This window comes from Etheostoma cragini, chromosome 16 (assembly GCF_013103735.1).
Source record: "Etheostoma cragini isolate CJK2018 chromosome 16, CSU_Ecrag_1.0, whole genome shotgun sequence".
NCBI classification, from domain to species: Eukaryota; Metazoa; Chordata; class Actinopteri; order Perciformes; family Percidae; genus Etheostoma; species Etheostoma cragini.
Genome location: NC_048422.1, coordinates 2,573,750 through 2,590,773, shown reverse-complemented (window position 1 = coordinate 2,590,773; position 17,024 = coordinate 2,573,750). Strand labels below are relative to the sequence as shown.

Below are 17,024 nucleotides of genomic sequence, written 5' to 3'. Positions count from 1 at the left end.
TGCCGACCGAAAGTCCTTCTCCATGTCTTCTCCGAACTTCTCCCACACCCGCTGCTTTGCCTCTGTCACGGCAGAGGCAATAATAATAATTTTTATTTATATAGCCCCTTTCATTAAACCCAAAGACACTTTGCAGAATTACCGTGGCTATACCATATACTGTATATATACAGTCTATGGGCTATACCAAGGGAGGTTGTAGGCTGTGGTAAACATGTGGTGTTTCAGGAGTTTTTTGTTTAAATGTCCAGGGATGTAGGATTTTGAATATCTGCAGGGACAGTCAGGTGTGGGGAATGGAGAGCAGGCCAGCGTCTGAGGACTGCAGGTTTCAAGGTGGGGTGTATGGATAGAGGAGGTCGGAGAGAGGGATTTGTAGGTCAGAAGGAGGATTTTATATTTGATTATATATATACATTTGTGGGTGAGGTCCTTGGCGGCATAGTTTTGGACATTTTTGAAGCCTGTCTAGGGTTTTACTGGGGACCTCAGACAGTAGTTCAAACCGGGTGGTAATGAAAGTATGTATGAGGGTGGAGTCTAGGATTAGACTAAGGTTGCGGATCTCAGAGGATGGGGAGCCATCACATGTCAACATCCAGGATGAGGGGTTCATAGATGGTTGCATCCTCCGAATCCAAACCTGGTTTCTTGTGGATAGGGACTGAGGCAGTTTTAAAGTTGGTAAGAACAACCCCAGATTCCAAGGAGCAGTTGATGATGGGACACAGGACATCATGATGGGACACAGGACATTCAGACTTGCTTTGACCAGATCTGCAGGCATGCGGGTCGGGTTTGGGTGGTTGATTAGCACATTTTTTTGCTGGCTGAGCGGTGCGTGTTGGATCTCATAATAAGGTGCAGGTATTAATAAATCCTGATTGGAGCGCCTGGGTAGCTCAGCTGTTGGAGCGTCCGCCACATGTCCAGAGGCTCTGTCCTCGCCGCGACTCTTAGAGAAGAGAAAAGAAACCCTGACCTCTAGTCACCTGGCACGTTGGCGCTGCAAGCTGTCACAGTGCAATGCTTTTATTTGAGATCCAAGAGAGCAAGGTCCATGCCATTTTTGGGGCTTTTCCATCTTTAATGGACAGGACAGCTAGGTGAGAAAGGGGGAAGACATGCAGGAGATTATCACAGGTCGGACTCAAATCCTTGGACCTCTAAACCTCCAAGTACTTGTGTGTCTTCTGTTTAGTTGTACCCAGTACTGTTTGAGGCGGATAAGATACACATTATGAACATTAACCTGTAGCTCTATTTAGGTCTTAACTGTACCCCTCACTGTGCCAATCACTTTCTGGTATCTCTTTGCAAGAAAACATGGGAGATGGCTGTCTCTTTTACGGGTAATAGAAGAACAAGACAATAGTAGCTAGGTGAGGCTGCATGGTAATAAATGCTAACGCCACTTTTTTTCGACAGCACTTTGCAGTTGTTACAAAAAGTGCAACAACTCAAATGATCACCATAAGAGCTGTATTATAACACAATTATAAGTATTTTGTTGTTACAATAAAAAAAAAGCACTTTACTTCTGCATGCCAGACCTTCAGAGAATCTACTTAAGGTATTTTTTCCTTCAGTTCCATGCCATTTTAAAGTCACTGGTGATGATTAAGATGATTACAATAAGAGTGAGTTTATTCTTTTTTCTTTTACATTCCTCCTGCAGCGAGATGCCGCCTCGCAAACCAGACCTGAGGTGAATACAGAGTACAGAAGTTTGATTTCAAAACCCAAGGATGCACTCTGTCTTTCCTTTTCCGTTATTATATTTGTATGTTTCTATTGAAGAATGATATTCCATTTATCTATCGTTCTATCTATCTATCTATCTATCTATCTATCTATCTATCTATGGTCTGACACTGAGCATTGACCTGTTTGTGTCTCTAATCGGATACAAAGCAACACTTTTCTCTGAAGCCTTTTAGATGGTGTGGTGTTGGATTTGAAACAGCATGAACAAAAGAATATAGACGAATTCTAAGAGTAAACAATTGCAAAATATGATTCCAAAGTTCTGATTTTGTGGATTTTAGTAGACTGTATGTAAAATATTTTGGTAATCCAGACTGAATTGATAAGTTTTGAGACCATTCCCAACTGCAATGTGCTCATCTTTAGTATTTCTGCTGTATTCCGCGGGACACAATCGAATCAGTAGCCACATCATGCTGATCCGGATTCAGCGCTGCACCTCTCTGGCCGAGCTGCAACAACAAAATAAAGCTGCTGGAGGTCTGACTGCCATCAGATCCAGGTCAAACAGTATTTACACATATGTTTTCTGGTTGGTCTTGGACTGGCACAGAGGTGGGGATTGCCACAGGACAGTATAAGACACAGAATGCATAAAAGATCACATAACCTTGCTTCCTCTGTGATCAAACCTCTGCCATTGTCTGATGCAGTAAATTCCAGCGACCTTCATTCTTCATGCAAGACGAAGCAAATTTACTTGCAAATACTATTTGACCAGTTGTGCTTGCCATAGCAGAGTCTTGGCCTTAAACCTTGACATTTTGATGTTTAGTCCAAGGCAGAAGATTAGTGAAGCTAGTTCTCTGTTTAAATCCTCTTTGTCTGTCGTTTTCAGAGTCGATCTGTCCTGAGTTTTGTCTAGCTTACCACAAAAACTTGACAGTCCTAGTCTACTGTCATCAACAGAGATAAACCTAGACATACAGACGAGTCCAGTGCTGTCAGATTAGCATGTTGTATGTCATTTTTTATTTTGCCCTGCAGAGTTCAAGGTAGCTTTGTTCCTGGACGGACATCACATGGGACTTGGACATTTCAGACACTCGGGAGTTAAAATACATAATGAGAACAAATGATGAAAATACAACCTCACCATGTTAGGCAATATTCTAAGTCCTTTCGAAGGTGTTTTTTTTTCAACTTCAAGTCCTTGAAACCATACAATGATACAGGCTATTTATTCCTACCCCCTAGTGTGACCCACAGGAGTGTTAGATAAATTAGCACCAGAAAATATGACTTTATATCGTAACCAGAGAACGTAACAGTTGCAGTTTGTTAAGGTTTAGGCAATAAACTACTTGGTTAGGTTTAGGCACCAACACTAGTTAGTTAAAAAAAAGATTCTAGTTTGGGATAAAATCAGACGCTAAAGTTAAACAAAAACTCAGTTTACTTTTATTGTCAAATGGGACTCGAGCTCCAGTCTCCTGGGTGAAAATCCTCTATTTGTTGGACTCATCCACCCCCCCAACCTGCGTCCTTATGTGGAAATTTGGCTCTCTTATAATTTGCCAACATAATTCCTGCTTTGGTTTTGTCATAACCACTACATAACTCCTAGAGGGCGGCATCAATATAGACGTGAATATGGGTCTTAATTGCTGCAATAGGGGTCTTGATTGCTGCTTAAACAAATGATGTGGCTGTTTTTCAGGCGAGGACAGTCTCTAGTTACTTAACAGCAAGCTGTAACAAACAGACAAACACAAATGACTTCAACTAGATCTCTTCCATTAACACCATACAAAGCAGTGCTCCAGTTGGGGAGATCCATCCATCCATCTTCATCCGCTTATCCGGTATCGGGTCCCAGGGGCAACAGCTCCAGTAGGGGACCCCAAACTTCCCTTTCCCGAGCCACATCAACCCGCTCCGACTGGGGGATCCCGAGGCGTTCCCAGGCCAGGTTGGAGATATAATCTCTCCACCTAGTCCTGGGTCTTCCTCGAGGCCTCATCCCAGCTGGATGTGCCTGGAACACCTCCCTAGGGAGGCGCCCAGGAGGCATCCTTACCAGATGCCCGAACCACCTCAACAGTTGGGGAGAGGTCCTTGGCCATTTTTAATTTGACATGCTCCACACTAATGTTGGAATTAATCGTGTGTTTTTGTTCCTTTACACCCGAACTATTCATTGTCCCACCTGGAAATTTACCAAGAAGATTTTCTAGCCTCCGGTGTGTTCATTTTTTAGACAACGATCTACAACACAGAGTGTCTGAAATTTCCAGGTTGAGATGTGAGATGTTCATCCAGGACATCATGTGTGGTCGTCTGGCTACTCAACCAGCTAGCTACCACGTTAGCTACACAATTCCTTGGCTGATTTTCCGCGGTAAATTTGTTAGGTAATAAGCTAGTCACCAATCTGGCTGGGTTTTGTTGACAGTGGAGTTAAGACCGAGGTCAAACCTTTAACGCCACTATGAGGAGACAACTTTTAACATCAACGTTTCTTCTGCTTCAACCTTTTGTGCTAAGTTAGGCAAAATACATCCTGTACCAGATGCACAGAGACTCTGGTTAAGACATAGAGTGTTGCGTTTACTGGAAACACTTACGGAGGAAGTCATTAAACCAGGACACAAGAAATAGTCAAATACATAAAAAATGTCAAGGTTTCCATGCAAAGATCACACACAAAAAGCTTGAAAAGTAAATGAATACATTGTTAATCTCTTGATTAAGTCTTGATTTTAATATACTCATTTGTAGCATTGGACAACTTTTGGAGTTTTGGGCTTTTTGGATTGCAAAACAAATGTTCATCTTATAAAGCGTGTTCACATATCAGTCTGAAAATGTCCCAAAAATTAAATTGGCATTATTAGATTTCTCATGGAATTTAAATGTCTTGAAATGTGGTAAACAACGCATCATTTAATAACCCTTGTGTTGTCTTCCCGTCAACCATGAAAAAATGAGTTTTTTTAACACTATTATCGCATTTTTCTGACATTTTTGTCAATTTCTCAATGTGCTGGGTGCTCTTTTGATGTTTTTCCAAAAGTTATTTGATATTTGTAATGTTGACATTTTCAGCTCTTATTTTCGGCCCATTTTTGTGTTAAAAAAAATTTAAAACAGGCCAAATTTCACATGAGGACAGCATGAGGGTCAAACTGTCCTGAAAGTGAAGAATGTACATGAAACCAAATTTGGTTGAAAGCAAAATATTTCACTCAACATGAAAACCTTGCTAAGATGGACATCATTTCTGCATCAGTTTGGCCATAATGCTCATTCTCCCACAATAAACTGGATTGATATTATTCTAGATTAGAGTAATGGAAGCGGCTGAAAGTCAGTTTACACTGACCTGATAGTGTAAATGAACTCTGCAGAAAACACAAACCCGTATCTATTTGCAAAATGGCTCATCACTTGCATATTTGGCTTCTTGTGGAGGCATTTTAGCTTTGTGAAGAGGGTGGTGTTAAAAATGACAAACTATTGGTTATCGTTCATTTTCTACAGAGCCCAGCTTTTTTTTTTTGTTTTCGGGCATTGCTCAACAACACGAAGAAACACAAGCGGTCAGGGGATCTCACCTTAATTTTTAAGGTATTTAAGTTTAAATTTATGTGCAAGATAGTTACATGAACAATACTAATGAAGTAGTTATAAAATATGTGTCAATCTGTTGCTTCGTGCAAACCAAAGTGGCATTCTAATGCACTGGAAAATGTTTAATTGTTTTTTAATTGGATGGATTTAACACTTTCTTTTATTTTTGTTAAGAAACAGTATCATGGCTGTTGCCCAGATGCACGATCAGAATACTAGATAGAAAACAAAAAGGGTACTATCTTATCACAGATTATCGGTAAATATGCCTGCACATTTTCAGCATTTTCTGCATCTAACTCCAAAAAAAGTGTTTTCAATAATCCTTCCGTTTAACCTGACTCTTTGTGTTTCTTGGCCTGTCAGATAAATCCTGCACTGCAGGTAAATGAGAATGTTTTGCATTATCTAAAAACCTTTTTTTAAAGACCTAAAATGCTCCTCAAAAGATTTCGAATTGCAAGTGAATGAAGCCGACCTCCTCTCAACACAGGAAGAGTGGGTTAAACTCCGTGTCTTTATCTCCTCCTCTTGCTCCTCCTCATCTGTCTAGCTCCCAGCTGGCGTTGAAGTATCTGGATCCAGCTTTCACTCCTCTGACCAACGCTCTCAGCGAGGACATGCAGAACTCCTCTAAATGGACCTACAACAGCTCTGCGTTTCTACAGCTGAAGTAGGTTGCACCCAATCTCTTGTTTTATGTGCTGTCCTGAAAGGTCAGCATGTTATTAGTGCTTCCTGAAGTAAGCACCAGTATTTCATATTTAATTGAATTGGAATCCAGCATCCTTTTGTTTTTTTACAATATAAATTAAAGTTAACTTGGAAATTCAAAGCACTAGCAAGTCAGTCAAGGTAAGTCACATTGAAGTCTCAAGTCACATTGAAGTCCCAAGACTCTCCAGTTTTTAAAAAGAAAAGTATTTAACGTATCCCTCAAGTGGGAAGTTTTTTAAGCCAATTCCAAGTCAAATTTTAAGTCGGTTTAAATCCATGTCCAAGACATCCTGTTGCTGTCTTATATATTGGTTTATTGTCGCGGGTCAAAACTCAAAAGGAGAATACCGGTAGATTCCAACACAGAGCTCTGTTGTTTGCTAGAGTTAGCACGCAACAGGCTTAAACAGGGCAAGTTTAAAATGTGTTTTTAGCTTCTAAACAGGTTCAAAATGTGCCTCCCTATGTGCAGTGATTCCTTCGGAGGGAAAACAGTAAATCTGATTGCTGTAGATGTGAAAGAAATGCATGAAAACTGTGCTAATTCAGCTGTGTTTAGTTCCTGTGTTGATACTGCAAGAAATGCTTCGGGACCGTCTACAAACTACAACACAGAAAAGAGACACAAACATATTTTCAAAAATAAGCATATGCCTTTTTAGTGCTGTAGTACAACTATCATGAGACAAGTTATAATTGAGGTTATTTTGGAGACCCTACCTTATTTAATCATCAAATTGATAGCCTAATTATTTCTTTTTTATCTCTTTTCTGTGTTGTAGTTTGTAGACGGTCCCTGAGCTCTCTAACTGCCTCTCAACACAGGAACTAAACAGAGCTGAATTAGCCCAACTTTCATGCATTTCTTTCACATCTACAGCAGTCAGATTCACTGTGTTAAGAGGCTAATAACACATCTAAAACTTGCCCTGTTTAAGCCTGTTGGATGCTAATGCTAGCAGGAGGATAACACGGTGTAGCCAGCACCGAATCTTTTAGTTTTTCTCTCTACTTACAGACCTCCAAATATACAAACTCCAGAGCTACGTGTTGGAATCAACCAGAGTTCTCCTTTAATCAGGTTTGAAGGGGCCAAAGGGGGAAGAGACAGAGCACCAACAATACAAGAGAACCGCAACATCAAAAGTCTACTTTTCCCTTATCCACATTAATCCGCATTAATCATGTTCAATGCTGGGAATTCTATACATTACATCTTGGTCACTGTCATCATAACCATTGTTTCTGATTGGACTGAAGGACCACATTTAAATGCATTGACAACTGGTATTAACTGTGTTTATAGTTCATCAGATCTGTTTTGTACTTGGATTTACCTTTAATCCACTGTTTGTCATTATCACACGTACATTATGTTGTTGTCACTGTGCCATCTGTCTTACCCAGGGTTGTGACTGTACCATGACTGTACAGTGAGTAAAATAAGCTTACATTTCTTGATAAGCAACATTGCAGAGTAGCCATACCTTTCAGCCCAGTAGTTCTTTCTGCCGTACTATAAGATTTATTTGTATTACTGTTAACGGGTACCTTTACGCAAATAGCACCTATTGATGCTGATAGTTGTGGTTATACTTGGTTTAGAGATATTCGGCTTTCAGATATCTGCTGCTAGAAACTCAGAAAATCCAGATGCAGATATCTCAAATTGGACATGAAAACGATCTATGATCAATCTTTTTATAACTATCTTTATTTTTTTTGTAATTGTGGTGAATTGCGCCTTTAACTTTCCAATATATTAATTAAAAATGGCTTCAAAACTAAACAGGCATGTGTAATATAGAAATTATTATTATAACTCTAATATAGTCCCATGTTTTGCAGGTTTCCAATAAAGTTGTTTTCATGTTTTTAATGAATTACTTTTATTTAAAGAACTGAATGAAGAGAACTTATGTTTTCATATTAGTGCTGTCCAACGATTAAAATATTTAATCTTGATAAATCGCGTTAATGTCAAAGTTAACTAATGTTATTTTGTCCGCCTGGAACAACCTACAGTACAGTCTAACATCATTGCACTCTGAAGATATTTCAATGACTGTGTCCACCCCGGGTAGATTTCCCTGTACTGAGATAGCAGGTGTTATGAAAAATTCAAAACAAAAACAAAAAAGATCTCAAAAGCTACAGACTCAGAAATGGCCAGTCCTAAGGAAAGCTCATTGTGGGACTGGCTCTAGTGGCTGTAATTCTGCACCAAGGCTGAACTTTGGGTAAGAGACTTCTTCAGATATGTTATTAGGGGACCACTAAGATCTATATGACAGAGACTTCAGAAACAGTATTAGAGGACCACCAAGGTCTATATAAAAGAGACTTCAGATACAGTATTAGGGACCACCAAGGTCTATATAAAAGAGACTTCAGATACAGTAATAGAGGACCACTAAGGTCTATATAAAAGAGACTTCAGATACAGTATTAGGGGACCACGAAGGTCTATATAAAACCATCCAAAGAGCACCATGTCAGGGGACCTTTAAAGTAAGGCTGCAGTAATGAACACAAATTATTTTTTTGCATTGCAGAAAGGAGATCTCTCAATACATTGACATCCCCCACAACTTCTCACTGATAAGAGACTCAGTCCGAATCGGACAGCTGATGCACTACGACTACTCCAGCCACAAGTATGTCTTCTCCATAGGCGAGAACTTCCACTCGCTCCTCCCTGCCGTCTCGCCAATCCTCAACAAGCACTACAATGTTTGCGCAGTGGTTGGCAACAGCGGCATCCTTACTGGCTCGCGCTGTGGAGCCCAGATCGAGAAGTTTGACTTTGTGTTCCGCTGCAACTTTGCGCCGACCGAGATCTTTAAGAAGGACGTTGGCCGGCGGACAAACATGACGACCTTTAACCCCAGTATCCTGGAGAAATACTACAACAATTTACTGACAGTGCAAGACAGGAACAACTTCTTCCTGAGCCTAAAGAAGCTTGACGGCGTCATCCTGTGGATCCCAGCGTTTTTCTTTCACACGTCTGCCACAGTGACAAGGACGCTGGTAGACTTCTTCGTGGAACATCGAGGTCAGCTGAAAGTCCAGCTGGCCTGGCCTGGAAACATCATGCAGTATGTCAACAGGTAAGACACACAGTAGCACTGCAGTAGATTTACAAAAAAGACCACATCTCCACCTGGTATTATATTACCGGGGCATTACATAACCGGTTATCTGTGTCTGGATAACAGCATCTTAACATGAGCCTTTGCATAGAGCTCAACAGTGACCGCCCACATTTTTAACGGCTCTGGTCCCGGAAGTGTTTACCCCGTTCAATATCTCCATTGATGTTTCCTTAAACGCTTATGTAAAGAGTTTAGAGCCTGGAACCAAGCAAACAGCTACAAGATGAATCATGACCATAACACATTTGATTTGGTGCAAATTAACATTTTAAATTGGCTAGAAAAGGTACAAGACTGTGTACAGAAACGGTCATAGACTTCAATGGCAGCATCTTGCTCTAGCCACGGCTGAACATTTCTATGGTAACAGTGAGTTTTACCAATCAGAAACATTGCTGTTAAGCTATGGATTGTGGGTAGTGTAGTATTCCTCCAAAATATTGTGTGTAATACATTTAACATTTAACATTTAAACATACTTCTGGCCTCTACAGGAGCCTAAACCTTCGTTTCACAACCTCAAAGCTTGTGCTCAGTCTTCCTTGGATGGTTTAGAAATTAAGGCTGATAATTAAAATCCATATGGAGAAAATTAATGATATTTTAACTTCCGGAACCACACTATTTACATCTGGTATTAGTAATGTTATCTTCATTCTGCCTTCACTGTGATCAGATCTCAATATGAAAATTAAAGCAAACTCTTCATCAGAGTGTGTCCCAAGTCAAGGTATGGCCTCTACTTATTCTTCCTTTGCGGCCAGGCTTTTCTAGTTGCATTCACATTGCAATGCATTCTCCATTTATTTACACCTGCATTTACATATTTTTTCCTTACACCATATAAGATATCAAGGAACATCTTTATATCTAGGTACATCTGTATATCTAGGTACATCTGTATATCTTTTTCAGATCAAAAGATCAAAACCAAAAGCATACTTTGTGTTGTTTTTAGCAAATGTTACTCATGTGCAGCAGTTAAAGTGAAACATGGCAAAAAAGGCTTATGAAACAGATTCCGACACAGTCAGTCCACGTAAAACACAATGGGGCTACACTCACTTCCAGCTAACTTTATGGAGAGCAATGAGAGCAAAACAGTATCACCTATCTAACTCTGATTTAAAACACTGAATTTGCAGCATGTTACCATGGCGTTCACTAGATTAGATTAGATTAGATTAGATTATACTTTATTCATCCCACAACGGGGACATTTTGCTATTACAGCAGCAGCATTTTCTTCAATAACAGCAAAAAACTAAAACACACAACCAAGTAAACACACAAGAATTACAGGCAAACAATAGACAATGATTATATGGTAGACTGAAAGTAAGCAAAATGGCGTCAAATAAAGGTATTTTAAAGTGCGGTTGCTATGATACAAGAAACAATATTGCAGTGTAAGTGACCTTAAAATTAAATTAAATGTGTAATTAGAATAATGAAGCAAGAGTCATTTTCATTTTCTTATGAAAATGTGATCCTTACCGGTTCAACTGACTTGACCAGTTTAGATAGTATGCTGCTATTATTACAGAAATGTTACTAGCCACATGGACCCACAATGGTGCACTGCTAAGAATGAATAGGGAAAACAATAAAATGGATATTTGGCGTTACACTGATGTATGATACTTCCAACAGGATTCATTTACTTATTAATTGAAGGTGCCGTGGTTCCAGATCTTTCTGGCCCACTTTAACCCTTTTTCATGTGGGGACTGTTTTCAGCTGTGGATGAACAGTGTGGCTCATTGATTGCTGACTGTTCTTGAGGTTTGTTTTAACATGCATGCTTGAAGTTTAGCTAACTGACTGGTTTCATCTGGCTTGATTGAAAGGTGTTATCCACGTAACCACATAACAATTAAATGTTAATTGAGTGTTTCCTAATAATATTGCCGATTGAATAGGATTGGTCCAAGCACTGAGCCTTGTGGAACGCCATGGCTAACTTTAGCATACCTGGAGAATTTATTGTTAACATTAGCAAATTGAGATTGATCAAATACAAAGGACTTAAACCAGTTTAGTGTGAGTCCCTTAATGCCAACTAAATATTCCAGTCTCTGTAACAGGATGGTATGGTCAATGCTGTCAAATGCAGCACTAAGTGCTAGTAAAACAAGTCCTTTGTCTAAAGCAGTTAGAAGGTTGTTAATAATTTTCACCTGTAATGTGCTATAATTCATTTTAAATCTTGACTGAAAGTCCTCAAATAAACTATTGCTATGTAGAAAATCCCACAGCTAATTAGCGACTACCTTCTCAAGGATCTTTAAGGACCTTTAACATTAATTGTTGCAGTCTAAGTATGTGTCAAGTCTTTCTAGCGCTCCTGCATTTAAAGGTGAACCGTTAGAAGTTGTGGGCAAAAGTTGATGATTTTGATCTCTAATTGTTATAATTTCATCATTGAAGAAGCTCATACAGTTGTCACACTATAGCTATAGGAATAGATGGCTCAGTACAGTTGTGACTTTCTGTCAGCCTGGCGACAGTGCTGAAAAGAAACCTTGGGTTGTTCATATTTTCTTCTATTAGAGATGATGATGATGGTGGAACGCCCCTACTTTCAGTTTTTTGCAAGGTTTGTTTTAATTTGCAAGTTTGCAAGTTATTCTAAGGTGCTAGTTTCCTTTGCTTCATCATCTTCTTTTTGGGAAGAGCAACAGTCTAAAGTCATCCATTTTTTATTATGATTTATCTTTATCACTAAAGGAGGCAGAGGAATAGCTAAACATTTGTCACACAGAGCAAGAGAGAAGTAGATGGAGAGGAAATAGACATTGCTAATGGCTAAGCTATTAACAGCGTTTTAACAATTGTGAGATCAGCAAGGCAGTCGCTGTAAGAGAAGAAAACTATAGATGCTTGAGTATGACTAGGGTTTAAATACAATCAGGCACTTAGCCACCAGATTTAAACAATAAAGCGGAGTTTAGTAGGTTTTTGCTGGAGCATAAAAGTGGCGTCCGTGTGACTGGAGCACCGGAAATGAGACAACACGCTTACCGAAAACGTCAGTATGTTACGTCAGGACGTCAAAGATGAATTTACAGTGTACATTGTCATATCTGCTTGACATTTCCCACAATCAACATGAGTCGAGACCTGAAGTTATCTACAGGCCAATATTAACTTTTGATCATAGGAACCATTCACCATGCACACAGTGTGGCCAAGGCTGCCGTACAAGGTGCCACCTGCTCATCAGATAAACACACACATTTACACTCTAGGTTCAGTGTCTTACCCAAGGACCAGCATGGGACCAGGGCCAGGGATTGAACCCCCAACCTTCCGATTGGCAGGCAACCGCTCTAAGCCACAGCCGCCCATTGAGCCTCACCCCCTACTTTAGCAATGCCAATGCACTCAGGCCACACCCCTTTTATGGCTTTTTATGAGTCTTGTGTGAGGTGTCATTGAAATCAGCAGAGAGTTCCTTCTTCATTGGTGCTAGTTTGACCCGCCCCCTATGCGTTAACCACACCTCTATTCAACTACTGACCTGTTTGATGTTGAGTCTTGTGTGAGATATCATTGAACCCATCAAAGAGTGTGTTTGTTATTTGCCATGGTTTGTCCCCTCCCCTATATTTATACCACGCCCCTTTACTAACCGGTGACAGAGTTTCTTTTCTATTAGTGACGATTTGCCCCGCCCATATGCTTAAGCCATGCCACCTTATAAACTTATGACCCGTTTTTTGTACACGATTGGGTGAGGTGATTGAACTCAGCAGAGTTCCACTTTTCATTGGTTGTGGTTTGGCCAGCCCCCTATGCTTTAGCCACGCCCACATTTTACAGCTAATGAACTGTATGACATAGAGTCTTGTGTAAGGCATAAACAAGGTGAGGTTTAAATCAGATTTGTTGAAACAATATAGATCAAATATAAATATGTCCACTTGTTGGGCAATAAAATATGTACATATGCTACATATGTCATTTGAAAGTGGTCAGGGCGAATAGTTGACATTGCCTTCTTTTTTACTCCTGTTAGTCTGTCCATCTATCACTCTCTATTTGTATGTGTTTAAAATGCCCCCAAGTATGTATGCCCTGTTTGTAGTAGTTAGTGTGGCTGCATTGTATTGAGCTGTGCTCTATGTGGCAAAGAGGAGATTAAGTCTCCAAAGCCGGATTATAAGGAAACACCTACTCAGTGAAAGGTATGGCACAGTGCTGTAACTGTGTGTGTTTCGAGGGATTTAAGTCTGGTGCCTCGTGTTAAAGCAGCAGAATAGGCAACTCTTACAGTAACCTAATCTTCACCAATCCCATTAAGACTACCTGCTCTGGAAGAATAACCACGTTTTAGCAGCTCAGGCAGCTCTCTGCACCTTTTAAGGACTCAAGGACTTTTGAAGATGGTTTTGTTGAGGCCGGTTTGGAGAGTTCCCCTCTGTGATCCTGCAGAGCTAATTCTGATGAAAGCATTAGCAGTGGTCAGATTAGTTGTTTTTTTTTTAGATTCACTTGCTTTCAAGAACAGCCTTTTGTTAGATTCTTGAATGACAATTGTAAAAGTGGAATTTGTTTCATTCAGTTTTTTTGTGTCACATAAACAAGAATACATCTAGTTGTTATTTTTTGGCAAAAAAACATCTTAACAACATCAGATTTTATTTGCCAGGTATGAGGACACATACGAGGAATTTTTCTTTGGAACATCGTTGCTCACAATGTGCATACACATACAAAACAACCAAACAATATATACACACTAATAAATACATAATCTATGAGCTGTACTGTAGTGGCTCACATGGTAAGTTCAGCAAAATGTAGATTTTTACAACACTAATTCCAACAGTGCAACTACAGTGTCATCTCATACTCACCACCCTTCTGTCTTTCTCTTCAAACAGAAATACTGTTTGCAATCATTCAAAAATTATTATTATTGCAGATCATTGTGCCTTAAAAGAGTTTCACTGACAGCAGCTTAACAATGACAGTGGTGACTATGAAATTACTTATTTGTTATACTGAAGGAATTAATGCTGTGTGACATGCATTATACTGAATTAATTAAGATAGCAAGTATAGCAAAATAGTTACACATTAAGATTTTTGATAATCAATAGTAATGTGCATGTAATGACTACTTTGGTAACGGTAAATAATAGAACAGTTACAACAGTCTTCTAAGATTGGAAAATGACATCACTTTACTGTAATGCAGTATTTGAAACCAGGTAAAGACAACACTTATGCCATATTACCATATTCAAAATCTAAGACGATATCTAATCTCATATTGCAACATCGATATAATATCAATTATTTTGACCAGCTCTACTACATGTGTTATAAAAATGTTTTAGTTGTGTACGCAAATTCCAAATGTGTTCAACAATGTTCAAACCAAGAGAAATCTGTTATTTTTAAGAAGGACATGGATTGTGACGTTTAGTTGCCTGAATGGCTCTAACTTTGGTCAAAACAGAGACCTAATTTATTAATATGATATTTCAATATCAATCCAGTTTACTACAATGTTCTACCTTGACATGCGGGTCATGCTCATGCTTGGTGGGTGATTATAGCTAGAAGGTTAAAACAACGCTCAACGCGCTCATAGAGCTATTTTTATTGTAACTGTTTCAACCACGGTTTTCAGCGCTGGACTAACCCTTGATTACATTCGCCAACATAACGTTAGCTTTATAAGTAGTTAACTAATCTAATGCTAAGTTAGCCAGCTCAACTCAAACAGCGACAGCAGCAACCCGGATCCCAACCAGCACAAAGCCCGGCGCTGGGTGCTAACAACGCTAATGGGATTAACAGAAGGCTTATTGATGAACAGACCATATCAGACCCCAGGCGCCCACAACAGCGGCCACATCCGCCTTCACTACCACACCCACCTCCAACCCCACCCCCACCATTGAAGTAAGTCTCCCAGTGGCAGGGAGTACAAGTTAGCATGTGGGAAAAGCTGGAGCTATTCAATTATAATGACACAAATTAATGTTCATTAACAAAATGTGAAGTAAACTGTATTAGAACTTGTCTGTGAACAGGTCATCGACTATGGTGGTTAACAATGAAGACAATAACTCCTACGATCCCACGCAACTTTACAACATCATCAATTGTCCATGTTTACATACAATGATTTTGATTTAAGGAGACCTCTAGGCTAGCGGCAAAAAGTGACTTACATTTCCCATAATTTTAAAAGTTACAGTTATTTTTATGTATAATTTTTCTCCTGACTTGTGCTCAACAGCTACTGGAAAACCAAGCAGCTGTCGCCGAAACGTCTGAGTACCGGCATCCTGATGTACACGCTGGCGTCCTCCATGTGCGACCAGATCCACCTGTACGGCTTCTGGCCCTTTGGCTGGGACCCCAACACAGGAAAGGAGCTGCCGTACCACTACTACGACAAAAAGGGCACCAAATTCACCACGAAATGGCAGGAGTCCCATCAGCTGCCCGCTGAATTCAAACTCCTGTACAAGATGCATACGGAGGGACTGCTGAAGCTCTCCCTCTCCCACTGTGCTTAGGGCTAAAACTGCAGCAGGTACAACGCTCGTACAAACTCCTTGCTTCTACGGGCCAAAGCTGCTGAAATGATGAGGCAGACAAGGGCCTGATTTATGTGGTTTTGCCAAAATCCAAATCTTAGCTCTGAGGCTGAGTTGGTGCAATGGGTTCTTAAAATGTTTGACAAACCGTCTGTACAAAGCGCAACAGGTCAAGAGATAAGGAGTCTAATAATTTTCTAAAAGAATCTAAAGATGAAGAGGATGATAGTTTTGGGAAAGGTTGCTGCAGTAGGACCTTTAGGCATTGTTGCTCTTCAACAGAATATCACAACCTTGAATTGTTTCATGGTGTTTTATCACTTATTGCTCTAACTACAGCTACAAATTAGCCCGCTGACTGTTTAAAACCTACATTAGCACTGCATTGAAGAAAGCAGACCACTGTGTAGATGCAGTTTGGGTCTTAACACCACAGGCAAAACATTTGAACAAGACTTAATATTTGCTGCAATTTAATGCATTGGGCATTAGGCCAATCAGATATTTGAAAGCGCACATTGCTCGTAGATTCAATTGTAGAGAAAATGAATGTATGATTGTATACAAATGTGTACATATAAAATATGATAGATAATGAAGTACAAGAGCAAAGGATAAAAAGTGCAGATCATTTATCTACAAGTAGGCAGCCGCTGGTCTCTGGTCTCAAATGTTGGATGCACTACACCCCATCCAACGCCCTTACTTTCCAAATTGCTACAGTACATGAAAGGCACGCTATTTCCTGCATTTGTACTGAACGTTGGTATTGGACGTAAATTGTGCTTTGCAAATTTTTAAGATAATTGAATGTTAAAGGGACTAGAGATGACTCTAATTGGAAACAAACAAAGAGCACATAAGCCAGATGTTTGTCCCATACAGAAGCACACTGCTTTCATCAGACAAGAAACATATCTTTGAAAAAATGTAAGTATTAGGAGGTATTTCTTTTTAGTTAAACTGGTTGAGCAACAAATCACAGCAAGAAAAGATCTGGAACTTCTGTCCTTGTTTTCACTTAGCTGGCCTGTTGCTGGGATTTCAATGTCCCACACGAGACAGCGTGAGACAAGAGGAATCTTGCATAATCATAACAAAAAGGCAGCATACTCATGGCCTTTACATCCAATGTGTACATACTAACTAGATTTATTTTGTATCATATCAAATACAGTGGTGTGAAAAAGTGTTTGCCCCCTTCCTCATTTCCTGTTCCTTTGCATGTTTGTCACACTTAAGTGTT

The 17,024-nt window shown here is 39.7% G+C and overlaps 1 protein-coding gene across 2 annotated transcripts in view; it reads left to right on the top strand.

The window, feature by feature from the left end:
- st8sia3 (ST8 alpha-N-acetyl-neuraminide alpha-2,8-sialyltransferase 3) overlaps positions 1-16,949 on the top strand; it is a 20,249-nt gene extending 3,300 nt beyond the window's left edge. The window contains exons 2-5 of one of the 2 annotated variants that reach the window (XM_034895868.1): positions 1,679-1,708; positions 5,894-6,013; positions 8,613-9,170; positions 15,475-16,949. In XM_034895868.1, coding sequence (XP_034751759.1) covers positions 1,679-1,708; positions 5,894-6,013; positions 8,613-9,170; positions 15,475-15,757 — 991 coding nt within the window. In that variant the 3' untranslated portion in view covers positions 15,758-16,949. The remainder of the gene's footprint in view (positions 1-1,678; positions 1,709-5,893; positions 6,014-8,612; positions 9,171-15,474) is intronic. The other variant, XM_034895869.1, reaches the window with a different exon arrangement.
- The last annotated feature ends 75 nt before the right edge of the window (positions 16,950-17,024 follow it).